Source organism: Xenopus tropicalis, chromosome 6 (genome assembly GCF_000004195.4).
Source record: "Xenopus tropicalis strain Nigerian chromosome 6, UCB_Xtro_10.0, whole genome shotgun sequence".
Classification (NCBI taxonomy): domain Eukaryota; kingdom Metazoa; phylum Chordata; class Amphibia; order Anura; family Pipidae; genus Xenopus; species Xenopus tropicalis.
This window is the reverse complement of record NC_030682.2, coordinates 24,696,934-24,723,453: the sequence shown is the minus strand read 5'-3', so window position 1 is coordinate 24,723,453 and position 26,520 is coordinate 24,696,934. Positions and strand designations below refer to the sequence as shown.

Here is a 26,520-nt window from a genome sequence, read left to right as displayed (position 1 = left end):
ATTTTGGCACCCACTGGATAGTTTGGGCAAACTGGCCATGCTTACCCAGCTTTAGTGCTCTGTATCAGAAGTCCCTTGTCAGTATTGTGGGTTGTGCCTATTGTGGCATATGGGGCTAGCTCACTGGGGCACAAGGAAACCTTGTAATTTACACCTGCCTTGATCTGGGTATGTTGTATTGGGACCTCTTTGCAAGGCTGTGCAATTGCATACCCATGCCCCCCATGTAATGCTCCATACCTAGCAGGTCCACAATCCATGGATCTTTGGGCTTTCTAAGTTTGATACAAAAATGCAAAAATGTGCAGTGGACAGATTATGCTGGAACATATTTTGCATTGTGGGTAAAAAAAAAATGTGATTAGTGCCTCATTTTAGAACTTGGTTGTAACTGAACCCTATAGTGTATTTGTGAAATGCTATAAAGAATTACTGAGAGTAAGAGAGTTTAGGGTGGGTGGGGGGACCGGCGAACCTAATGCCAAAAATGCAACAATGAAAGACATAAAAATCCGAGGAAACTGACACCCACATAAGAACAGTACACGCCGCGGCTTTAAGGAGGTGTTTGATGGAAAATAAGATTTCTAAATGAATGTTCGATTCCCTATAATGATTCCTGAAGGCCTCTCTGTACACAAAGTCAAAGCTTGCTTTCATTTGCTACTCACATTCCTGAAGTTGATTTTATTAGGAAAACAAAGTAAGAGCTTTTGAATAGCTTTAAAAGTGTGCCAGTCCTGGCATTTCTAAAAACAATAGAGCGCAGTCGGCTTCTGGGAGTAATAAGGACTGAAGAGCATGAAACGGCTCCTATTAGCTTGCTCTCATTAGCACACACAGACATTTGTTGGCACAATCTGCCAGCTGAGTAGGCTATGGGTGGATTCAGCTAATCATTTCCTTCATCGTTCTATACATTCAGAGGCTTTAAAAGCAAAATAGACAATTTTAACCAGTTATCGAAACTCATGGAAACCATGGAAAGACCACAAAAAATACCATTGATTTACCAAAAGATAGGTTGAGATCTAGCAGTAGATCCTCAGCTGGTGGCCAGTAGATCACAACTGCCCACTACTGTCCACAGACACTTCCATCAGATCACCCTTCTGGGTACTTTGCATAATTAGGAGTCTGCATACGAAATGCAATCATTGATAAACCAGCCCACAGGAGCTTTCTATCTCTTTAAAGCAATGAAGTTACATTTCTAATGGTAGTGTAAAGCATGAGGTAGGCCCTGATTCTACAGTTTAACTAAAAGTAGTCAAGTCTGAAGAAAGGGTAAAATCTGGGCATTGGCTTTATAACTACTTTTTGTGCTTGCTTGAGGGAGTGTATTATTCCATGGTACTCCTGTGACTGTCTCTATTTTATGTCTGGGAAACCCACATTGCAGGATGAATTGCACTTTTTGCACAATTTGCATTAACTTTTTTCTAGACTTCAATTAGTAGATTTATAAAAGCTATTGTAATTAATTTAACACAACAGCGCCACACGCTGCTGGCTTCAGTCAGCTGAAAATGAATTTCCTGAGAAGAGGAACTTCGTATAATGCTTAAGTTAGAGAGAATAGAAGAGTCTTCTAGTATCTCTCTAGTCACTTCTTAGGTTTACATTTATTAAACTAACGTCAGGTCCAACCTGCAAACTCCACCAGCTGTATATATTATCAACAGCAAAACTGTCTAACAACTCTCAAGTAGTGATGAGCGAATCTGTCCTGTTGCGCTTCACCTAAAAATTAGCGAAACGACAGCAAAAATCGCGTAATGTTGAAAAATGCACGAAACGTGTTTTTATTTGTTGCCCGCATCTTTTTTTGTCACCCATGCCCATTTTTACGTGACTGCGCCCTTTTTTGACACACCCGTGACCACGCACTTTTTGACGCGGCTGCAACTTTTTTTGACGCACAATGAATTTTTCATCTGCAAATTTTCTCTGAAGTTTTGCCAAACTATTCCCCAATGGTGAAATGTGGAAATTCACTGCTAATCTATGCCTGGCGAAAAAATTCGCTCATCACTACTGGTAAGCAATATAACTTTCCTTCTGTACTTTTAAAAACATTGAGAGGCCCTGTGATTCTGGAACCCAGAACAAAAGCCCTCTCTCTACTACCATGAAAAGGGTCTTCTAAATGTCAGGGAAGGTCCAAAGTATGGAAGCCATACACATTGCTTCACTGGAATCTATCTCTTTAAATGAAACATAGTTGTAGAACATTGACTGCCATCCAAACCAACGTTCCAGCCCAAGTGTGGTGCCTGAAGCTACAGTAGATATAGAGTGTCTTTCCTAAGGTCCCAAGCACACACAAGTGAATGGTGCCAGGGTTCAGTGAGTGTACAGGAACAGGGAACATTGAAAGAGTTCAACTGCAGTTTACTTTCTATAAACCTTTCTGTTTCTGCTGATTTTATTCCAGGGTTTGTTCTGCCTCCACCCATTGTCGGATTTATTTCTTCCCCCCCCCCCCCCCCTTTTCTTTTTTTTTTTTTTTTACTTTAGTCACTCTCACAAATGCAAATGCAGTACATCCACTTCTGCACCCATTTCCAAACCACACCATCCATTCCACCCGAAGAGCTGAGCCAAAGACAATCCTTGTCTGGAACAAAAAGCTTTCCCAGAAGCGCCTAGAATTTATGTTTTCATTTAACCGTTCTATAGTAATTTAATCAACTTCTCCATCTGATGCTTTGTAGCAGGTGGGGAACGCTTGTTTATGGGCTTCTGTCAAGAGAACAAATGTAACCAAGAAAAGTCAACACACAAACGTAGACATTTTTGCATCCTTTGTAGCTGTTCCCACTGCCTGTGCTAAATACTGAGTTTTAGGAACCTGTGCCACATTCTGTTTTTATGGAAGCTTTACAAATAGAACAGTAAGTGCCTTTGTATCTACTCTCTAGTTAATGACTGAAACTATGTCAACCAAAAAACAAGCTAGAACGTTGTGTGACTAACAGGTAACTAAATAAATTGGCTTATATTTGGGTAAAGCAAAACAGTTCCTTTTTTACAAGTTTGAAATTAGACTTTGTGATAACTAATACATTTAATGTGTATTGATCACAATGTCATGATAGATTTGTAGGTGCCCCAAACCTTAACATGACAGTGTATTTTATGTTTTACATATTAATACTCAAACTGATCTTCATGTTTACAATTTCATGGACAATCCAAGTGACCTTGTTTTTGCAAGACCTTTGGGATGGACTGTACTGTAGCTAGATATAACTGAACATGGTCAGGTGAACTGGGATGTGCCCAAATATGTTTCTTCTTCTGGACAAGCTAAAGCACAGTTCTTTCCAGGGTTAAGGTGCCCATACACCTTCAGATCCGCTCACTTGGCGATGTTGCATCCAGGCCAATTTGATCGTTTGGCCCCAGGGAATTGAATTATAATGACGGGTATAGGCAAAGTCGGTCCGGGGACCGCATCAATGAGCCGATGCGGTCCCCGATCCAACTAGATTTTTTTAACCTGCCCGATCAATATCTGCCCGATTTCAGGCCTGATATCGGTCGGGCAGTCCCGCCGGTAGTGCCCATACACGGGCCGATTAGCTGCTGAATCGGTCTAAGGGACGGATATCAGCAGCTAGAATTGGCCCGTGTATGGTGACCTTTAGACTGGATTGTCAAAATATCGAAGGATTTACCGGTTGCCCCTGTTACATTCAGTGCTGTCTACAACTAATTGTTGTAAGATGTGAGCATCTCTAGTGGGCCCTAGGAGGTCCAGCAATGAAAAAAAAATGAGGCAACATGAGTAAGGAAGGTACAAGGCTTATAGAAACTTTTATTTTAGAAAAAGGAAGGCGCCTAGGAGGCCCAGTCCTACAGAGTGGTCTCTCGGACCCTATTTGCACCCTGAGGTGGTCTATTGGATGCCGCCCCCCCCTTCCATCTCCGCACTTAAATTTTTCATGTCGGAGGGGGCCAAGGAGGGGCCACATCAATATGGAATTAAAAATTGGAATTATGCCTCTCATCTACTTTTTGACACCTTTGGTAAATTCAGGGGCGTTGCCATCTGAGGTGAGTATCTTGCAAGTAACTGGAAGCTGCACCACTGGGGGTGCAGAAATGTTTTGCCAAAATAGAAAACATTTTCTGGGTTTCTCTGATTTATTTATTTATTCTATGATATATTTTCCCCATAAATACAAAGTTAAAATTTGAAAGATCGTCACTCAATAAATTCTTTGCATCTCGGTGGCCTGTATTGTCCCTTTCGCTTTATTTAAAACCATTAATGTAAAGGCTAAAAATATTCTCATTGTTTTTTGCTATAAGTTCTAGCTCTCAGGAATAATACTACATGACCCTAATGATAGATCTCTTGAACAAAAGGAATCTTGAAACTGACTCAACGCCCATTGGTTATTTATCAAGCTTGGTGGAAGGGAAAATCTCAGACTGTATGTCACTGACTATCAATCATTATAATGCCGGATGGAGTCATGGAACTGTGAGTAAATCTGACACTTGGGCCTGAATGTATCATCGCATCCCATACAAACTTGTCTTCCCTAAGTCAACGTTTAGAAAGAGACAAAGGCTGCAGGTGTACCATTGGACTGCTGTATTACCGACCTGCCAAGCTGAGTTTATCTAGATTTATAAATGCTCTTCCTTGCAATGGGATTTACATTTCTGCAAAGACTGCCTGTAATAACGGATAGGAGTCACGGCCGGAGAAGCTGAACTCCAGCTGACTCGGGGCACTGGCGATGCAAGTTTATCAAATGACTGCAGAGAGGTTTAAAGGATATTTTCGTGCATCTGTGGGTAAGTTGTAGATTAGTCAAGCAACGGTATTCTTAAAACTGACACTGATCTTGTCCAAAAGCTGATCCTGTGGCTGGCAGAAGGCAGTAAAAGAAATACATTTCAGCCATTCTTGAGAACCTCCCTTTGACTGAGCTAAACAGATAAAAAGCTATCATCTAATATCTAACATAGAAACACTACCAATTCCATATTATTGTCTAACACCTTATTACAGGCAAGATCAATGTGGACAGACAAGCTAAACCTTACACACCTGACCACATTTAATTTAATTAGAACTGAAACTGAATTTAGTTTCATGATATAAACCAGAACATACATTTTTTCTTGCTTTCTATACTCATTAATTGGGGTAGAAAAACCCACAAATACAGGTGGATAATTGGGGTAGAAGAGCCCACAAGTACAGGTGAATAATTGGGGTAGAAGAGCCTACAAGTACAGGTGAATAATTGGGGTAGAAGAGCTCACAAGTACAGGTGAATAATTGGGGTAGAAGAGCTCACAAGTACAGGTGAATAATTGGGGTAGAAGAGCCTACAAGTACAGGTGAATAATTGGGGTAGAAGAGCTCACAAGTACAGGTGAATAATTGGGGTAGAAGAGCTCACAAGTACAGGTGAATAATTGGGGTAGAAGAGCTCACAAGTACAGGTGAATAATTGGGGTAGAAGAGCCTACAAGTACAGGTGAATAATTGGGGTAGAAGAACCCGACAAGTACAGGTGAATAATTGGGGTAGAAGGGCTCACAAGTACAGGTGAATCATTGGGGTAGAAGAGTCACAAGTACAGGTGAATAATTGGGGTAGAAGAGCCTACAAGTACAGGTGAATAATTGGGGTAGAAGAACCCGACAAGTACAGGTGAATAATTGGGGTAGAAGAGCCTACAAGTACAGGTGAATAATTGGGTGTAGAAGAGCCTACAAGTACAGGTGAATAATTGGGGGTAGAAGAGCCTACAAGTACAGGTGAATAATTGGGTGTAGAAGAGCCTACAAGTACAGGTGAATAATTGGGTGTAGAAGAGCTCACAAGTACAGGTGAATAATTGGGTGTAGAAGAGCCTACAAGTACAGGTGAATAATTGGGGTAAAGGAGCTCACAAGTACAGGTGAATAATTGGGTGTAGAAGAGCTCACAAGTACAGGTGAATAATTGGGGTAGAAGAGCTCACAAGTACAGGTGAATAATTGGGGTAGAAGAGCTCACAAGTACAGGTGAATAATTGGGGTAGAAGAGCTCACAAGTACAGGTGAATAATTGGGTGTAGAAGAGCCTACAAGTACAGGTGAATAATTGGGTGTAGAAGAGCCTACAAGTACAGGTGAATAATTGGGGTAAAGGAGCTCACAAGTACAGGTGAATAATTGGGTGTAGAAGAGCTCACAAGTACAGGTGAATAATTGGGGTAGAAGAGCTCACAAGTACAGGTGAATAATTGGGGTAGAAGAGCTCACAAGTACAGGTGAATAATTGGGGTAGAAGAGCTCACAAGTACAGGTGAATAATTGGGGTAGAAGAGCTCACAAGTACAGGTGAATAATTGGGGTAGAAGAGCTCACAAGTACAGGTGAATAACTGGGGTAGAAGAGCTCACAAGTACAGGTGAATAATTGGGGTAGAAGAGCTCACAAGTACAGGTGAATAATTGGGGTAGAAGAGCTCACAAATACAGGTGAATAATTGGGGTAGAAGAGCCTACAAGTACAGGTGGATGCTGGCTGATACTTTCAATATACTTGTGCAAGATAAATACTTTGCTTCCAGTTATGTCACTGTACAGAACAAAATATTGTCTGAACCAGAAAGTATTTTCTCTAACAAACAGCTTTAAAGCCAGGCCGCATTACTGATATTACTGCATATTTTGTCAAATTACCTGTTTTGGCATTTTACGAATGACATTTGCCCAAGGAAAAAAAAAAGTTGTGTTCTACTTGTCTGGAATCTGACCACGGACGGCATTTACAAAATGTTAATCTTGAAAAAAAAAATCTATTTCTGACCCTGCTTGTAATAAGAACACACAGATATTATTCCAAGGAAAGGCTGAAATAAGACAACGATCCAGAAAGAACTGCTATTTTATAGCCTCTGCATGCCTGTGTGTACTGTGTGCCAGGGAATAACAAAAATGGAATCCTTCTCTGCCCACAGCATAACTAACATAATAAAATGGGTAACTACAGCTGGGAAGTGAGGGAAAAGAAAGTCGTAAAATTGCAATTGATATATAATCTAAAAGGAAACTTTACTTTGGAAGCAAGGCTTCATTAATCTGTTTCTAAGTAAAAGACAAACAATCTGAAGTTACAGCAGAACTGAGTGATGTCACAAATAATCGCCAACGACAGCCCCTCTGTTGCTAGCGAGGGTTTTTCTGGGCAAAGGAAAATAAATATCGCAATCCCCAAACCTCTTGTTTTTGTTTTCATTCCTTTGAATTGTTGGAGGATCTTGTTTCAAGCGTTTCCTTTTTGAACCTAATGAGTTGTTCGTTTTCAAGTGCCCTTTGTGTTTCCGGTCGTCTGTGGCAACAGTCCTATATTCATATCTCAGATTAGGGTAGAAAGTGCAGATGGTGCAGAAACCATCTACCTTCCTAACATTGAGCCTGCTCTCATCCAGTTTGTTGTATCAACCCTTTGCCTTTTTATCTACTGGAAATATTAAGATGTGAATCATGAATTATTATCCTCTTGTTTTCGCTGTGTTCTGTGCAGCTGCTACTGGATACAGGGCTCAACGACGTGGTGGCAAAGTGCAGAAGACAGGTGCACATTTCCACCCCAGAGTCGCAACTCTTTCTGCTCCTAGAATAAAGCCTATATAGATGTTTGTAGTGCTGTCTGTGCTTGCCATAGATACAAACGGGATTGGTGGGACATGGCCAGCAAGCTAGGTAGTAGGGGGGCCTCTATGTAAGCCTGCTTGTGGCAAGAATTGAGTACAGGGCTCCCTTGAATTTCATGATGCTTGTAGCTTTTGCACTTGCCTCAACCTTGATGAAGGTTTGCCCTCAGGACAAGACTCAGCGGTCTATCTACACCTCAAAGAAAAAGGTCACTCTTTTGAGGACAGTAACGTGCATATTTTGGACCGAGAGGACAGATGGTTTGAAAGAGGTGTGAAAGAGGCCATTTATGCCAACCTGGAAAAACCATCCCTGAACAGAGGAGGGGGCCTGAGACACCGCTTGTCACCAACATACAATGGCGCGTTGACATCCTTACCCCGGCAGTTTCACAACAGTTCACACTTCCAGTCATGTACTTTGAAGGATTAACACCTGCATCAATGAGAATCTTGGTACCATTGTGATTGGATCATACCTTCTTACACCTGTCAGTTTCAGCTAACACCTAACTGAACAAGTTCAATGGAACCATTGTGATTGGATGTCTGTGACTCTACTACCATCAAGAGTTTAAATACCGGGGAATTCCCTAGCAGTCATTTGAACTGAAGAAGCCACTCGGATGAGTGGTGAAACGTTTTCAAGAAAAACTCAGAAAAGTCCAGTTGTTTTAGACTTAATTCTACTAGATACTGTATATCATGACCTGGATGAATGAGAATCTTCATAGACATCTTGATGAATTAGTTTCCCATTTCAGCTGTGCATAAGACTCCATTATTTGACAAATATCTGGCTACAGCCTTACTGTAGTGTGGTTCCCAAACTGCAGTGATGGCCACCCTATGGAGCCTCAGAGGTCCAGCCTGATCCTCATTTAGAGACAGATTTGGACAGAATGCATATTTGCTCCCCCAAATATTACTGGAAGCCCACCTGGGAGGTCAGAGAGATTTAGGATCTTCAACTTGCTTACATATTCCTGAAACTATGACTGAGCAGGCTGCAGCAATGTCTTCATGTGTTTGTAATTTTGCTATGAACAAAGGGGGGCCCTGGGCAAATATTGGGCCTCAAAGCAGGGCTTGAACCCAGTAAGTTTGAAGTATACTAGCAGGAGCAAAATCAACTTTACTCACAGCTGTTATAGAGAAAATACCATAAAACTATGAAAGTTATTTCCATCTATTAGGAAAAATTCTGAAGGACCATACTATATTTTTAAGTAAAGTTGTCAACACATATTAGTTGCTGACTCCCTCAGACTGAATCAATAGCTCATTTATCTATGGGGATAAAACTATGGCTGGACCAACTAATATCTAGCAGGTGTTGATCAGATAGGCAGGTATAAAAGCCCCATCAGGTGAAGGTCATTGATACGATCCTCTCACAATGGGTCTGCATAGGCCCCTGTTTTGACCCATTTTCTGGCACAGGCACAAATGGCTGTAAATATATACAAATTAAGAACTTTTGATTTATGTTATTAGTAAATGTAATTGAAGCACTTCAGGGGGTGTTATTCCAGGGAAGTATATCTATTTGCCTATAAAATATTACCTCAATTGTAATCATTATAGCTTGAGAAAATACCCCCAGGTTGCTCTTGAGCTCTACAGACTTCCTTGTGAGACATCATATTAAAAAAAATATTGGTCTGGTCCAATAAGATGTATAACAAATAAGTGGCCTAACAACTGGAAGAGATACCTCCCTTTTCATCTCTTCTTTTTTGTAGCTGTTGTTGTGTAAGCCCCATTGTCCCTACTTCTGTTGAGTGAACTGAAGAACTTGCACCTCCTCTAGCAGAGCAAAATTCTGATTGCCATTTAAAATAATGAATAAAATGGGTTTAACTGAGGACAAGTGAACTTTGTGTTAAAAGGGGGGGAAAATGAATATTGGAACCCCAATCCCTCCATCAGTGCCTCACTCTGAATTGTTTGGAATGGCCCCTCAACAAAGGCGAAGTGCCTCCACCCTACCAGCATGACTTGGAGCTTAGGCTAAATGTTATGGTTAGTAATGGGAAGGCTCTGTGCAGGTCTCTGCTTGTTCTCATCTCCACCGGTGATAATGATCTTAGAAACAGCAATTGTATAGATGCTGTTCACTCTGAAACGTATCAATATTTTCACACATGTTTTTGTGAGCTCACTGTCCAGACTTGGGTAACGAGTCCCAGATGGTTTTGTTTGCAATATAATTTAACATTGGACTCACTTGATGTGTTAAAAACTGTCACCACACCTAAAGAGTATTATGTGTAAGCTCAGAATGAGCAGCAATAAAGCTTTAATGATTTCACCGCTGAGAAGCACTGTGCCATATTTCTGCCACGGCTTATCTGGGCAAAAATACAGCTCATTTATTGCAAATAATAATGTTCTGCAATGAAGCAGAAATATTGAAGTCAGACGTTAGCAACAGGACTCCCTGTTAGCCTAAGCTCACTGTATATTCTGTAGGTATTGGGTCACTGAAAAACCATAAGGATAATTTTCTCATCGTTACTATAAAGTAGCAGACATATAAAGAAGTAGCTTGTCCAGGAGATGATGGAGAACTTATATTAAACAAGTGCTATGGTTCTTACACTAACACAGGCTCCCAAAGCTACATGAATGTAGCATTATATGCACCAATAGAGAGCTGAAATCATCTAAACTTTACTGATGACTGTCCTGTCCATGGCTCTGAATCATAAGCTACATGGAGTGGCTTGATTGCATGTAAACTTCCCTGCCCCATGGCACCATAATGCACTTCAATGAGGTTTGGGATCCCTGGAAAACTAGGAATGTTCCCCAAATATATGTAAGCAACACTTGAAACTCGTATCCCCTGAAATCTAAAGGATAACTCCCTTTAAAAAGGTGCCCACCTCCCCTGAATGGTGCAAGTCCATACATCTCTTCCCTTGTGTCTCCATACGTTCCTGGCCGACTCCTTCGTTCCTCGCAGAGTAATCGCTTGGTTGCGCCCCCCACTACAACTGCTGTTTCCCACCTTAAACCTTTCTGCCTTGCTGCCCCTTACATTGGGAATGCCCTCCCGGATTTCCTCCGGAGAGAATCCTCCCTCAGTCTTTTTAAAACTAAACTTAAAGACTCCCTCTTGGAGCACTCACCCAGCCCCTGATCTGGGAACTAGCACTTATATTGTAGTGTCACTGTCACCCACTGTGACCTACAGCACTTATATTTGCCTATTTGTGTCTGTAAGTTACCCTCCCATCTAGATTGTAAGCTCTACGGGGCAGGGACCTCCATCCTCTTGTGTCCTTGACTCTTAACTTATTGCAACTGTATCTTGTATTTATTGTTATACCTTGTATTTATCTATTATCTTAATAACCCCCTGTTTGTATTAATGTATTCTACTGTACAGCACTAAGTACATAAGTAGCGCTTTATAAATAAAGATATACATACATACATAAAATAAGGTTACCATTTCCTCTCTGTCCTCTACCGCTCCTTTTTTTTCTTTAGAGCAGGTAACAAATTTGATATGTATTGACTTCTCATTAATGTGTGTATTACTCATGTTATTATATAATACTGTCAGGAGGTCACTACAGAGGAAGCAGGAGTGCAGAGGGGGGGTCCGCTAAGGCCCTAATGATAAATTTTAACATTTATTCGTAGAACAGGTCAACTTATCAATGTTTTGGAATTTGCTTTGGGACCCAGTAGCATCTAGTTACACCACTGAATACCGTGTTAAGTCCAGGGGTGTAACTTACTTTTCCTGCCCCCCCCCCCCGCAGGCTCCCCTGCCTCCCACACTCATTCTGTGTACAAATATTCTTAAATACAGTGTGTATTGGCTTTGCTAAAATTTATAGTCATCAAGTCCATCTCTTTTCCTTCACTATAAAACCATGCAAGAAGTTGCCTTTACTAAACAGGATTTTCTTACCTGTTCGGTAGACGAAGTTGCCTTCTGTTTCTGAAGATGAGGGGGATACGAGCTCTTCTTCAAACTCATTGGAACTAAATGACCCTGAGTGGTTCCTCTGCCTTGTTTTTTCTCTCATTGCTGCATTACTGGCCATGACGTGTCGCAAAGAGTCATTGAGATAGCGGTGCAGCAAGCTGCTCTTGTATTTTGGAGGGGAAACATAATCTTCACTGGCACTTGACTCCGCTCTTACACCTGATTTGATGACCGAGCTTTCTTTGGTAATCACAGTATGGTGAATAGGCTTGTCATAGGCTTCTTCATTATGGTGGCTTCTTGGGGCATTTTCCCCATCTAACAGAGAAAAAAGATATATCAGTGGATATAGGTCAGCCAACAGTTAGGGTGCCGTAGAGCAGGGGCCCCAACCTTTCTTACATGACTTGGAGAGCAACACAAGCACCATAAAAGTTCATGGAGGTGCCAAATAAGGGCTAAGATTGGCTATTAGGGGCCTCTATGCACACTATCAGCTTACAGGGGCTTTATTTGGTAGGAAATCTTGTTTTTATTCAACCTAAACTTGCCCCCAAGTCAGGAATTCAAAAATAACTACCTGGTTTGGGGGCACTGAGAGCAACAGCCAAGGGGTTGGGGAGCAACATGTTGTGCTAAAGTAGACGGACCAAAGCTAAATTCTAATTAAATGCTATGGGTCTTTGTGTAAGTAATATAGTCATTTACATAGATGATATATGTATATATACTGTATATAAATATGTACAGAGGTACAATGGCTTGAATTAAACTGCTGCAGTTTCTTTTTCTTTCAGACAAGGAGAAGCTTTGCTTGAAGATGAAAAGCCTCCATTAAAGTAGATATTATCTGCCTTCTGTGCGCAACTGCTCTCTGTATATCTATATATAATTCATTCTTTCATTATTCTGCAGTCCGTCTGGGCAGCTTCCAAGAAAAATCCAAAGCACATTACAAATAAATATAGGCTGCCTGTGTGTGACCCACAATCAACCTGAACTCTTCCAAGAACTAAGCATCTTTGTATTTTTTTCGAAGCCATGTAATTCCTTTGAACAGGCACGTGAACATCTAGAAATACACATGGCAGGGGCTGGATAGACAGCATGCAGTGTTATTCAGTGTGCTTACAATAATTCTGCTGCTCTGCCAAAATAAAGATCTAATGCAACTCCACTTCAATCAAAAGAGCGAGCAGATCAGACAAAGGACGTCTCCGGCTCGGGAGTGTTGGTTGCAGCTGCAGCACATACAAACCTATCACTGATTTGGGGGAAATGCACAAAGACATCAAAGATATCAAAGAGCTTCAGTTATAGGTATTTTAGAACTTTTTTTTTACAGCATTTCAGCAACAATTCCAACAAATGTTCCTGAGGAACATATACAAACATAGGATCTGTTATCTGGAGACCTGTTATCCAGAAGGGTCCAAATTACAGGAAGGCCATTTTAGTTAAATTATTTTAATTAAATAATTCAAATACATAAATATGATTTCCCCTTTTTCTGTAATAATAAAACAGTACCTTGTACTTGATCCCAACTAAGATATAATTACCCCTTATTGGGGGCAGAACAGCCCTATTGGGTTTATTTAATGGTTAAATGATTCCCTTTTCTCTGTAATAATAAAACAGTACCTGTACTTGATCCCAACTAAGATATAATTACCCCTTATTGGGGGCAGAACAGCCCTATTGGGTTTATTTAATGGTTAAATGATTCCCTTTTCTCTGTAATAATAAAACAGTACCTGTACTTGATCCCAACTAAGATATAATTACCCCTTATTGGGGGCAGAACAGCCCTATTGGGTTTATTTAATGGTTAAATGATTCCCTTTTCTCTGTAATAATAAAACAGTACCTTGTACTTGATGGTAATGAAGCTGCATAAATCCATATTAGAGAAAAACAATCCTATTGGGTTTATTTAATCTTTAAATGATTTTTAAGTAGACTTAAGTTATGGAAAGTCATATTCCTAAAGACCCCTTATCTGGATATCTCAGGTTCCAAGCATTCTGCATAATGGGTCGCACACCTGTAATAACTGAAACTACAACACCCCCTGCTGTTCTTTATGCTGGCTGTCCGGCCATCAAAATGAAGTTACTGAGCAGAGTAGCATCTACTACTGCTTCTCTGCTCATTTTTATGAGTTAGCTGACAATATGTAACAGAACTAAAGAGAAAAGCAACAGGACCAGGGTAAGTGTGGGGGGTGCAGGGCCCACCAGGGCAACTGCCATAGGGCCCTGCACCCCCACAGGGGCCCCCACCACCCGACCGTCATCCTCCTCTGAACGCACATAAGTGTAACATGTCAGGGGAGGGACACTGGCGACAGGGGAAGTGGTGACAGGGATCGGGTCTGTTGGTGCCCACTGGGTTTTTCCCCGGCGGCCCAGTCCAACCCTGAACAGGAAACAATTCTCTTCCCAGAAACTTAATTTTCTGACAGCAGACTGACCAAAGAGAAAAGCAGGGGGTTTGACTGTTTTAAATGTATTAGAAATGGTAATATCTCTTGAAAATCCAGGAAAAAAAATAAAGTAAATGATAAAAGTGCTCACCCTGTAAAGGCTATGGCACGGGGGGGGGGGGGGGGGGGTGGTTCCTGTTGCTGCCATCTGTACATCTACACCTGTCATTGCTAATACTGATACTAGTGAATGAAAAGCACATTACTGGATGCATACAGAACAGCGTAGTCCTCAAACAACATGCTCAAATAAAGCATGGTGGGACAGGAGAACACCTCCATGTCAGTAAGATGGGCACTTTCCATTTACAGGTATGGGACCTTTTATCCAGAATACTCATTTTCCAGACAAGGGATCTTTCTAATTTGGATCTCCATACCTTAAGGGGCCCATTTACTTACTCACGAACGGGCCAAATGCGTCCGATTGCGTTTTTTTCGTAATGATCTGTATTTTGCGATTTTTTCGGAAAATTATCGCAACTTTTTCGTTACCAATACGATTTTTGCGGAAAAACGCGGGTTTTTCGTAGCTATTCCGAAAGTTGCGATTTTTTTCGTAGCGTTAAAACTTGCGCAAAAAGTTGCGATTTTTTCGTAGTGTTAAAACTTGCTCAAAACGTCGCGCCTTTTTAGTTTTAACGCTACGAAAAAAGCGCAACTTTTCGCGCAAGTTTTAACGCTACGAAAAAATCGCAACTTTCGGAGTGGCTACGAAAAACTCGCGTTTTTTCGCGCAAATCGTATTGGTAACCAAAAAGTCGCGATAATTTCCGAAAAGTCGTAAAGGCGCCGAAAAAATCGCAAAAAATACGAAAAAGTCGCAAAATGTTCGTTTTCCAATAGGAATTTTTCCAATTCGGATTCGAATTCGTGGGTTAGTAAATCAGCCCCTAAGTCTACTAAAAATCATTTAAACATTGAATAAACCCAATAAGATTGTTTTGCCTTAAGTACAAAGTAATGGATTATTATTTCAGAGAAAAAGGATATCATTTTTAAAAATATGAATTATTTGGTTAAAATAAAGCATGGGCATCCCGTAATTCAGAGCTTTCTGGATAACAGGTTTCCGGGTAACAGATCCCATACCTGTACTATCATTACAAGCAATGGAAGGCATAGAGGAGCACTTTGTCTCTAGCTGTTCTGCCGGATGGTGGAAAAAGAAAATCCCTGTGTGCAAAAGTCCTGAATCAGATTTCTTCCTTATGAAGTCTATAGAGGCATCTGCTGCAAAGAATGTAGTTTATCTAGTGGGACAGTCAAGGATGCTCATAGGGCTGGTTCAGTGGATTTTAGTAGTGATGAGCGAATCTGTCCCGTTTCGCTTTGCCAAAAAATTTGCGAATCTTTCAAAAGATTCGCAAAACGGTGAGAAATGTTGCACGCCAATAAAATTGTCGCCCGCGACAATTTTTTTGTCGCCTGCAGCTATTCTTTTGTCTCGAGGCTATTCTTTTGTCGCCCGCGGCTATTCTTTTGTCACCCGCGACTATTCTTTTGTCGTGCGGCTATTCTTTTGCCGCCCGCGGCTATTCTTTTGTCACCCGCTGCTATTCTTTTGTTGCGCGGCTATTCTTTTGTCGTGCGGCTATTCTTTTGTCGCCTGCGGCTATTCTTTTGTCACCCGCGGCTATTCTTTTGTCATGCGGCTATTCTTTTGTCGTGCGGCTATTCTTTTGTCGCGCGGCTATTCTTTAGTCACCCGCAGCTATTCTTTTGTCGCACGGCTATTCTTTTGATGCGGGCAACAATTTTTGAACGCGCGGCGAATTTTTCCGCACCAAATTTTTTCATCCATTTCGCGAAATAATCCGCCAATGGCGAAACGCAGAAATTTGACGCGAATCCATGCCTGCCGAAACTAGATTTTAGCAGAGACTTTTCTCAGATGTTAGTCTTCCCTGCATGCTCAGTATAGTAACACACACTATTAGCAAATAGTATTCAAGCTACAGATTGGGTAAAAGTATATGAACAACCATGACAAAAAATCTAAATGTTACACTGCAAGAGCCAGCTGGGACAAATATATAGGCCCCCTATGGCTGTGAGATTTATGAACACACAGAGCCGAATCCCACTGCTGCTCCATTCTGCCCATATCCATTCGCACCGCTGCGCCACGGTCACGTTTCAAGCAAACCTCTGGGGCAGACTGGTTTAAATTATTTAATCGCTTCAGACATAACTTGGGTTTTTATTAAATTCCACCCAAAGGCTTGAACTCTCTTGTTACACCTTTCCCGATGAAAGACATAAAGTAAACATAAAATAAACATAATGTATGTTATGGTAGCAGCAGGGTTAGGTCGGCCTGTCTGGCAATGCTTCCAACATACATAAGGGACAATATAACAGGTCACTTGTCTCGTCGGTTGTGAGGTTAGAAATTGGAGAAGAGGAACAGAGATTGCACTGAGCATTTTTGTAACGCTCAATTCCTTAGAAATGAGAAAATATAATTAATGAATGCTAATAAAAAAGAGTTTCTACGTTTCTAATGTGTGATAGTTTGTGTGCAAGTGAATGACACCACAGTAAGGGATCAGACACCATGGTGAACGGCTTGTACTGCTCCCATAAATTATACCTAACTGTAAAATGTTATTTTTGTAGGGATCATTCAAATGAATAAGACTTGAGTGTTGCCCTTAATAACCCCATGAGACCTTGGCCCACAAAGGCTGAGAAACCTTGCTTTAGAGCATATATATATATACTCTAAAGCATACAATGAAAAAGAGCCCGCACTTGCTTAATACTTTGAGTGCACGTTTAACTGGTTTATATTTAATCAAAAAATGAACCAGCACTCCAGTTCTGTGCTCCAGTGAAGCAAAATAAAGCTAAAAGCACACTAGAGAACAGAACTGGAGTGTTGGTTCATTTTTTAATTTTATATATATATATATATATATATATATATATATATATATATATATATGTATTGTACACAGTCCGTCAGCTACTGTTAAACTACAACTCAGTTCCTTCTCAAACATGGTTGAAAAAGTACACAGCTTAAACCTGGCCCACATTTTGCCTGCCAACTGGACTACTCCACATTTTGCCTGCCAACTCCTGACCAAGTCAGCAAGCTACTGGCCCAATGGGGTCAAACAATGGCCTTCCCAATCTACATCTAATAAGGGCTCGCTCAAATATCAAAGAAAGAAAAGCTTTGACATTCAGCAGGGTGTACATCATATGGGACTGTGGATGGATTCCATACACAGGAGGCCAGATAATGTCTACCACTTAGGTGGCTGTTTTGGGAAAATATCTGTTCGACTGGAGATCTACCTAATAATGAAATATTTCCATGTATTAACAATTTTATTCTTCAAATATGTCTGTGTATAGAGCCAAACTAACAATATAATCGACATACTGCATGTTTCAACTAGAACACAACTACCTCTTGTGTGTGGAAGTTGGTCTGACCTACGTGTATCTGCGTGCCAGAAGTCTTAGCAACCCCCATATTCAACACAGGCACAAAACAATCCATGCAGTCTGCCATGCATATGTTGCTATAACTATAGATTTGGCTGGCAATGGGAAATGGTTGTACCTCTATACAGTGCCCTACAGTCTGATATCTCTCTCTAAACCAACACAGAACTTATGTGAGGAACTAGCTAATACTCATTCAAGATATCAAGTACTGGGTAACAAACCTTCAGAACAGGAGTCTTCACTGCTCACACTTAACCGCTCAGCATTCCCTTGGACATATTTATTATACAATTTTATCCGTAAAGCCCAGCTCAGGTCTGGTTGTCTCACAGTATTTTTTAGGCGACGTCTTGCATTTGCAAACCAGTTTGAGACCTAAGAAATATAAGAAAAAAAACAAATAATTGTTATATTTTCTGTTATAAAAGATGGCAACTTGTCAAAGTTTAATTTACAGAGAAAAGTTTTAATTTATATTGTTTAACACTATGTAGATTCCACAATTAGGGTTGCCACTTGGCTAGTATTTGACTGGCCTAGCCAGCTTGAGCTGAGGACTGTAACTTCACATCTTTTGCTCCCCTCCCTAAAGCATCCTGAACACTAAACCTTCCTTCCATTTCCTATCCCCTGATGTCATCGCCCTCATCGGCCCAACCATTTCCCACACTCTTCGGCCCACCCATTTCCCCGCCCTTATTGCCCCACCCATTTCCCCGCCCTTATTGCCCCACCCATTTCCCGCCCTCATTGCCCCACCCATTTCCCGCCCTCATTGCCCCACCCATTTCCCACCCTCATTGCCCCACCCATTTCCCACCCTCATTGCCCCACCCATTTCCTGTCCTCATCGGGCCACCCATTTCCCGCCCTCATCGGCCCACCCAGGGCCGGATTTCCAAATTGGCCGCCCCCCCTAGCTGTCCAACTGGGCCAACTGAGATAGAGATATGGTAAGAAAGTTTAAAGGAAATGTCAACTCTAGAAACAGAATAATGTAAAATTTCTCTTTTATGCATGTTTGCAATTTACATTTTTTCTAACTTATAGTAAAGTTTTTAAAGGGACAATATAATTGCCAGTGCATAATGCACAGTGCCATCTGCTGTTCATTCTGGCCAACTAGATGCAGTCAGCAGAAAATTAACTTGGTAAGAAATTGAGTGTTTTGGGATTTGGCTCTGCTTAGATATAGAAATGAGTGAGCAGAGAAGAGTCACCTGATGTTTCTCTGATCAGTTCTAATTAAGCCAAATCACAAGATGTTTCTTTCATTAATTTAATTTTTGTCTGACAGCAGCCAATCGGCTGAAATGAGCAGCACACATCTCTGTAGTTCCAAAGTCATCATATTATAAGCTGAAAAATGTGTTTATATCTGAGAAATCTTTTATTAATTTGTATTGAGGGCTTACACTGCCTTTATGCAGAGCCAGCAATGGAAACTACACCAATTAAGCTGGTATGAAGCATTTTATACAACTGGAGGTTCACATAAAGGTGCTGTACAGTAAGGGAAGTGTTATGAGAGTACACATTTAAGAGATGGGCTTAGGGGAATTTAGGTAAAATCATATTTCACTTAAGAGGACGGGTAACGCCGTTCTGCAGAAAGGCGCATTATTCAGCGGCTCCTTCCCCAGAATTTCCACACTTGAGCATTCGGGTTTCCGAGAGTTACAACTGATGACATTTGCCACAGACTACTGTTTGTTCAACAAATATTAAATAATGGCCGGCTGTATCCAGACCTACAAGGGTAACTACATGGCAATTAGCAGGATGTAGCTTAAAGGAAAACTATACCCTCCAACAATGTAGGTCTCTATAAAAATATACTGTATTGCACAAAATAGCTCATATGTAAAGCCCTGCTCCATATAAATACATAATTTTCATATAAATATACTTTTATAGCAGTATGTGTTATTGGGTAATCCTAAATAGTATATTGTCATTTAAAGTACTGTAGGCCTTCCCCTGGGATCATAGGATTCACAGTGCACACAAACAAGCCAAGGCACACATACATGCTAGGCCCCATCAGCCAATGAATGGACAGAGTTCTGCCTTTTGCTCCCACACTACTTCCTGTTACAGTCAGAGCTGCATTATTTCCTGTCAGCTGATCTCTGAGGGAGCACACAGCCCATCACAAAATGGCGGCTCAAGGGAAAAGATATAAAAGGGCAATATTTACTGATATATATATTCCAGTTTGGAAAGATTCTTTAATAGGCCACTTATTAAGATTCCTCTAAAGGGGCAGTATTCTCCCCCCCATCCCCTTGAAACATGATTGCAATTAATAGGGCTTGGGTTGAGCATACTTTCTGCCTATTTTTTTCATCAATGGTTTTAGTTGTTTCTTAAGCAACAGAAGGTGAACAGGGAAACTGAAATTACTCCATGTTCAGTCTCTGCTCTCCCCCCTCCCCGCATAATGGGCTCCTCCTAAAAACACAGGGTAAAGAGAGAAGGTTGTATACTGATAATCTACCTTAAAACCACCAAACACGAGGGAACTTTAATCATCCAGTTTGCTCTATTAACGCAAGATTGGGACTCTTATCTTGATAAATATGCAGCCCCTTATTTCCTAGCCAAGAAAGTCTACTGTAAAAGTTATAAGTCCAAGTAAAACAAAATACATATAGAACCAAACAAATCTTTTATCTTAGATGAAAAAATATACTTTTACTGTATGATGGCATCAAGGTGATAGGGAGCTAGGGTTACTAACTACCACCTCAGGCCGCTGTCAGTGTAGAATCTATATTTCAGGCCTGGGTTAACATCAATGAGACAAGCTTGATTTCAACAGAAAAGAGTGAAAAGTTTCCTAAGGGTCACCTTACAAATGCTCTTTGCTTGCCTGACAAGTCATTTGCTAAACAGGCAGAACAAAGAGTGCTTCCTCCTATTTTTTACTCTTCCTAAATTCTACCCTTTTTAATGCTATTCCCTCATCAACCCCCTTACCTTTTTTCTGTGCTCCCCCATCTACTATCTTTTATTCTTTCTACTACTTTTCACTTTCTCCAACCTCACATTTTCTCTGTTGCTGTACCTTCAGCCATCGTCTTCTGTATTGCTCATACTTCCCCCTTTTCCTTTCTAGAATATACTCCCTTCATTATCCCTGTCTATTACACCTCAGTTATTCTTTTTGGATCGGCCCTAATAAGCTTACTGAAAACTGCATGCAGATCCTTGCCCTGACCACTCAGTCCTAGTTCAATTTTCAGACTTATTTCTTTGATTCTACTCTTTGTGACAATTTGCTGGAAAGCATCCAGGTTTTCAATGCATAGAGCCTTTCCTTACCCACCTAGCTCTCCTTCTCCCTGGCTATTCAGCCTGCTTTATTCTTTTGGTTCTTATCCTAGTGGTACGACTTGGGAAAGGATGTGTAGGATTCCTAGGCCCTGAGCATTTCCTAGGCTTATTTGCCCTCTCTGCAGATTGGTATTCAGACTTACTTTTCCTTTTGTTACTTCTCTTTGTGGAGCTTTGTTGGACAGTGTTGGGTCTTGTATAGATAAAAAAAGGGGAGGGCAGATGGGAGAAAGTGTTTGGGAGGAGACAGGGAGGAGATTTCAGAGGAGATGCTAGCACTAGGACAAAATTTATGTCAGTATTTAGACGTTCCCCTTGTTGGACTGTTGTTGGCAACCCAACAGGGAGTCCTTCCGGAGTCATAGTTTGGCAGCTTTTAGCATGTCACATTTTGACTATCTGGCCTAAAATTACTCTAGCAGCAATAATAAACTGTAAGTTACCCAAGCATTTAGTTAAGAAAAATGATGTTCTTTACATAGATATTATTGTGAAGCTTTGTTGTAAAAGAGCGACTTGTTTTACGTATACAAACATACAAAATCAAATCACAAAAAGCGGTACTTGTCCCTGGATGTCCTATGGGCACAACCGGCTAGTGATTAATAGAATACAGAGCGCATTCAGGGTGCCACCTCATTAGCACATTCATATTTATTCAGAGAGAGTAATATGAGTTTGTAGCTCATTCCCTGAACAAGTCTCTATGCTGTCACCAAGCCAGAATACTATTTTTACATTACAGAGTCGGCATCCCGGCTAACAAAAGTGCGCTTTAATGCATGCCAGTCTCTTGGCTGGAATGTCTGCAAGAAGCTACTTTATCAAGTTCCTTAATATTCAGCGAGTTATAACTACCTAAATACACGCAGATACCTTTACATGAATGGAAAATGGGGATAGGGAGCCAGGAATTTACACAGCAATTTGACTGTGTTATCAAACAACTCTAGGTTCTCCCGAGACTGGCTGTCTAAGAAGAGAAGCAGGCGAAATGGAATGTGCACTGTACAACACAAATGAAAGGAAAAGTTAGATGGTTATTTGTTAGACATGGGATAGAGCTGAGGGTGCAACTTAATGGAATATTAAAAAAATTAAAGTAACTTCCATGTAAATGCTCAGAAACGTACTCCCATATGAAATAGAAAGCACTAAGTTTGCCTGGAAGCAGTAACCCATAGCAACTAGTGATGAGCGAATCTCTCTCTTTCAAAAGATTTGCAAGATGGTGAAAAATTTGCAAAACGACAAAGATGTCGTGCACCTAAAAATAACAATTTTTTTTGATGTGTGGCCATTTTTTTGACACAGGTGACTATTTTCTGGCGCACGCCATATTTTCTATTTCTAATTTTGTTGCCCATTTTGTGAAATAATCCTCCAATGGCAAAATGTGGAAATTCACTGCAAATCTATACCTGGCGAATTATTTTGCCCATCATTAATAGCAACCAATAAGATGTTTGCCTTTAAACAGTCCACCAAAAAATTCTACCTGCGGATTGGTCACTATGGGTTACTGCTCCTGGGCAAACTTAGTGCCTTTTATTACGTAACTCTGTTAGTGTGCAGGGTTGAACTTCAGTTGACTGACGGCTAAAGGATAGATATGCAGCCTTGGGGGAACAATACTTAATACTTTTGTTTTGGTGTTATGGCGTAATAAAAGATATGAGGGTTGATTCACTAAAGGTCGATAAGCATGTTTTTTTGTCTGTGCGAAAATGAACACCTACTTGGGGCAGGCGGTAATTATAGAAAAGTACAGTTAATGAGCTTTTGGCAACACAATATGGACTTTGCAGTGGGATTTATTCAAGTCTGTGTGGGCCCTAGAGTGATGCAGCCGCCAGTTTGCAGGGAAATGGTCATTTTCAGAACAGTAATTTTCCGAAAGTAATGGCGTGTATGGCTAATATGGCATGCTTTTTTTCGCACGCGGTGACAATTTGTGCGCACTGCGTTAATTAGCGCACGTTGCGTCAAATACCGCACGAAAATAGTCTTCGCGAATCAAATAACGCAAACAGCATCACGTCTAAATTAACCCAAGTATCCTTTTAGTAAATCGTGCATCAAGTCGCGAAAATTTTTTTAATGTATGCTATAAATAGCGCTCGTTTTATCGCACTTTAGTGAATCAACCCTATGGTTTAATGAAATAAAAGATTTAAAGACATTGGTCTAGTATCCCACGGCAACCAACAAGCAGCGTTTACTGGTCAGCTGTTTCAAAACAAACATCCGTTTCGTTGCTCGATGCTCTAGGAGTCATGGGATTGAGTTTGACTACACCACTAATGTAATGTAATAAAAAGGGCTGTGTATGATCCATTTCTAGCATCCTAAAGCCACCAATCACCATTTATTGTGGAAAGCAGAGGGTCTATAAGTCCCAGAATCCATCCAAGGCATAGTAATAAAAAAATATATATAAGACCTTTCATGTTCCAAGCGTCACAGAGTTTGACCTCTTTATGGTACAGGTAAATAGTCATTATCCGGAAACCGGTTAAACTACGTATTATGGGAAGGCCATCTCCCATAGACCCCCCAATTTTAAAACATATTTCTTTTTTCTCTGTAATAATAAAACAGTACCTGTACTTGATCCCAACTAAGATATAATTACCCCTTATTGGGGCAGAACAGTCCTATTGGGTTTATTTAATGGTTAAATGATTCCCTTTTCTCTGTAATAATAAAACTGTACCTGTACTTGATCCCAACTAAGATATAATTACCCCTTATTGGGGGCAGAACAGCCCTATTGGGTTTATTTAATGGTTAAATGATTCCCTTTTCTCTGTAATAATAAAACTGTACCTGTACTTGATCCCAACTAAGATATAATTACCCCTTATTGGGGGCAGAACAGCCCTATTGGGTTTATTTAATGGTTAAATGGAGATCCAAATCATGGAAAGACCCCTTATCCGGAAAACCTTAGGCCCAAAGCATTCTGGATAACAGGTCCTATACCTGTACGCTATGAAGTCTTTTAGGCCCCACAATACGTTGTTATTAATGAATAGGTGGTGGCAACCTTCAGCACTCAAGTGCAGAACAGGAGATGGATCAATTTAGTAGGTGTTTGGAATTAAGGGGAAATTGCAGCTCCAAGAAGCCAAACAAATAGAATTGATATTTCCCTCTGTACAGAAAATAAGTAATGCATGATGGACAATTTGGTAGGAGACTGCTGCTCTAACTCTGTTAAATGGGTATTAAAGAAAATATTTCTGTTGCTTTAATGTTCTTGGCTCCCTCTAAAACAAGTCAGATGTAACTATGTTCTGCAACTCAAAACTATTTCCAGTCACATTGGACTTGTCACTTGCAGAAAATGTTGCTTTATATAAAGCTGGCGTTGCTGGAAAAGTACAGAAGGCTCTGTGTCAACATTTTAGTGTCAAAGTCATTGGTTTACGGCCCCTGTATTTTGATATAACAACTTACGTGGACTGTACAAGCAAGCATGCCTCTTTCATTCTGCCTTCCAAGCGCTCCGTCCTATTAATCATCATGACATGCCCTTTAGGAGAGAAGACCAGAAGAACTGCTTTGGAAAAGGTCCATTTTTTAATGCACCAAGGTGCCTAAAATGTCACTGTGCACTTTAGCTGATATATGGGACACTCCAATTCATGAGATTTGCAATGACACAACAATAACACAGATGAATTTAAGGGCAAAGCAGACAACCCACTTGTGAATAGGCTCAGATGTAGCGGAGCAAGAAGATGTTGGAGGAGATGAATTATGTTGGACATGGAAGGTTTGTATTTCCACAGCTTTGAAATAAGCATGAATGGCTTGAAACTGGCGCTGGCTGCCCTCCACCTAACAAACAATCCTACGCTCCAGAGGCTGTTCTTTCCAACATATAGGATCTCACCCAAGGTGAGAAATATTTGTCTGATGTTTTTATGGACATTACAGCAGCTCTGTCCAACTGATGGCCCACAAGCAGGATGCTGAGCTCCAAGCCAAATTTATAACCTTCAGTCTGTCCACTGGCCCCACAGACACCACTTGTTAAATATAATCTGTCCCACAGGCTTGACTTTCATTTGCAAGCCCATAACAGTATTTCAGAATATCTATTATACAAGAATGTGTAATATTATTTGCATATCTACATGAAATGCAGGGTTGGACTTTTTTGTAATGAACTTTTTGAGCAAGTGCCTGACCCATGCCCCTAGCCCCAACTCAGCCTGAGTGTAAAAAAAAAAGTACTATTCTTAAGATATACTGAAACTATTCTGAATTGTCAGCTATGCCGTCCATAAGACCTGATATCCTAGGGTTTGCTCTTTTTTATAGAAAAAAACCCATAATTTTCAGTGGTATAGTGGCCCAAGAATAGCTACCTGACAAGTCTTTAGGAGAAAGGACCCTTGGAGCAAAGCGGAGAGCAGCCTGAATTGTTCATGGTGACTCAGTCCTAGAAATTCAAGGTCTGTAGCCCCCAAAATTGGACAGTTTCAAATGAAAAATGTCATCTACAGAATATCAGGTCATGGGGATGGCACAGCAGAAATTTCAAAATAATGTGAAAATGATCTTATTTGCTTCTGATTGAGGAATATTATTCTAAAGTGTAAATTAACCAAAGAGTGCTGGAGATGTACTGAAACATCACCCTCTCCCACGTAACTGGAGAAACCACATTATCAATCAATAAAAGGCCAGAACTTGATCAGTACCAAGGTACAGGCTACCCACATATTTATCCCTTTTGTACATAGCTGCGGTCGGCTGACTGTTGTGAGCAGAGGAGAAAGAGAATGGAACATGATGGAAGGGCAGAGACTACAAACACATTAACTGAATAAATCAAAGGCAATCAATAAGCAAGTTGATTTTTTGGAGAACATAGGAGTCCCTCAGTGCAAATATGTAGTAGCCTTGTGGCATGTCGGCATGCATAGTGGTGTCATATGGCCAACAAGGCCTGTGTGTAGGGAGGCAGATATGGGTATGGGAAGAAAGAAGAAATCTTTCTTTTTCAGAGTCCTTGGGATCTAGTGTTTCTTCTGCAATTTGAAGCTCTGTCCATAAAATCTATTGTACAAGGTAATACATTGGAACATTAATAGAACATATATGTTTATGTTGGGTAAGTTACAATTACTAAGCATTGTCCTATTGTTACAGAGGCTCAATGAACCAAGCAGGAATCAATATTTGGCAATGAGTAGCGATAGTATCAGGTTGGAGACCATTCTGGACCACGTGGCTCTGGAAAAGAAATCCCATACCTATATTTTCAATGACTACAAATCTTCAGCCCACTGAAAAGCAGAATGCAAGATGATAGTTGCATATTGAGATTCATTTTCAATAGGTTGTGGTACAAGCTACCCTATTCTCACATTGGACTTCTCCATTTAAGGTGTAACCATTCAGCTCATCTCCTTCAGACAAAGCACACAAGCAGAATGTGTGTCCATCTCACTGTATGAGCAGATGTTTCACCATTCCTCCACTTTGCTTATTAGGAGTAATAGCAGCTGGAGACCAACCTATCACTGCAAGCCTTCCAGGACATCATATGGGTTGGTTATGTTAAGCTGGCCATAAACATAACAATTG

At 40.7% G+C, this 26,520-nt stretch overlaps 1 protein-coding gene across 3 annotated transcripts in view; it reads right to left on the bottom strand.

Moving 5' to 3' along the window:
• mkx (mohawk homeobox) overlaps nt 1–26,520 on the bottom strand; it is an 82,409-nt gene that overhangs the window by 27,951 nt on the left and 27,938 nt on the right. For all 3 annotated transcript variants that reach the window (XM_031904523.1, XM_031904525.1, XM_031904524.1), the window contains exons 4-5: nt 17,799–17,952; nt 11,607–11,942 (exon numbers count right to left, since the gene is read on the bottom strand). In XM_031904523.1, the coding sequence (XP_031760383.1) occupies nt 11,607–11,942; nt 17,799–17,952 (490 nt within the window). The remainder of the gene's footprint in view (nt 1–11,606; nt 11,943–17,798; nt 17,953–26,520) is intronic.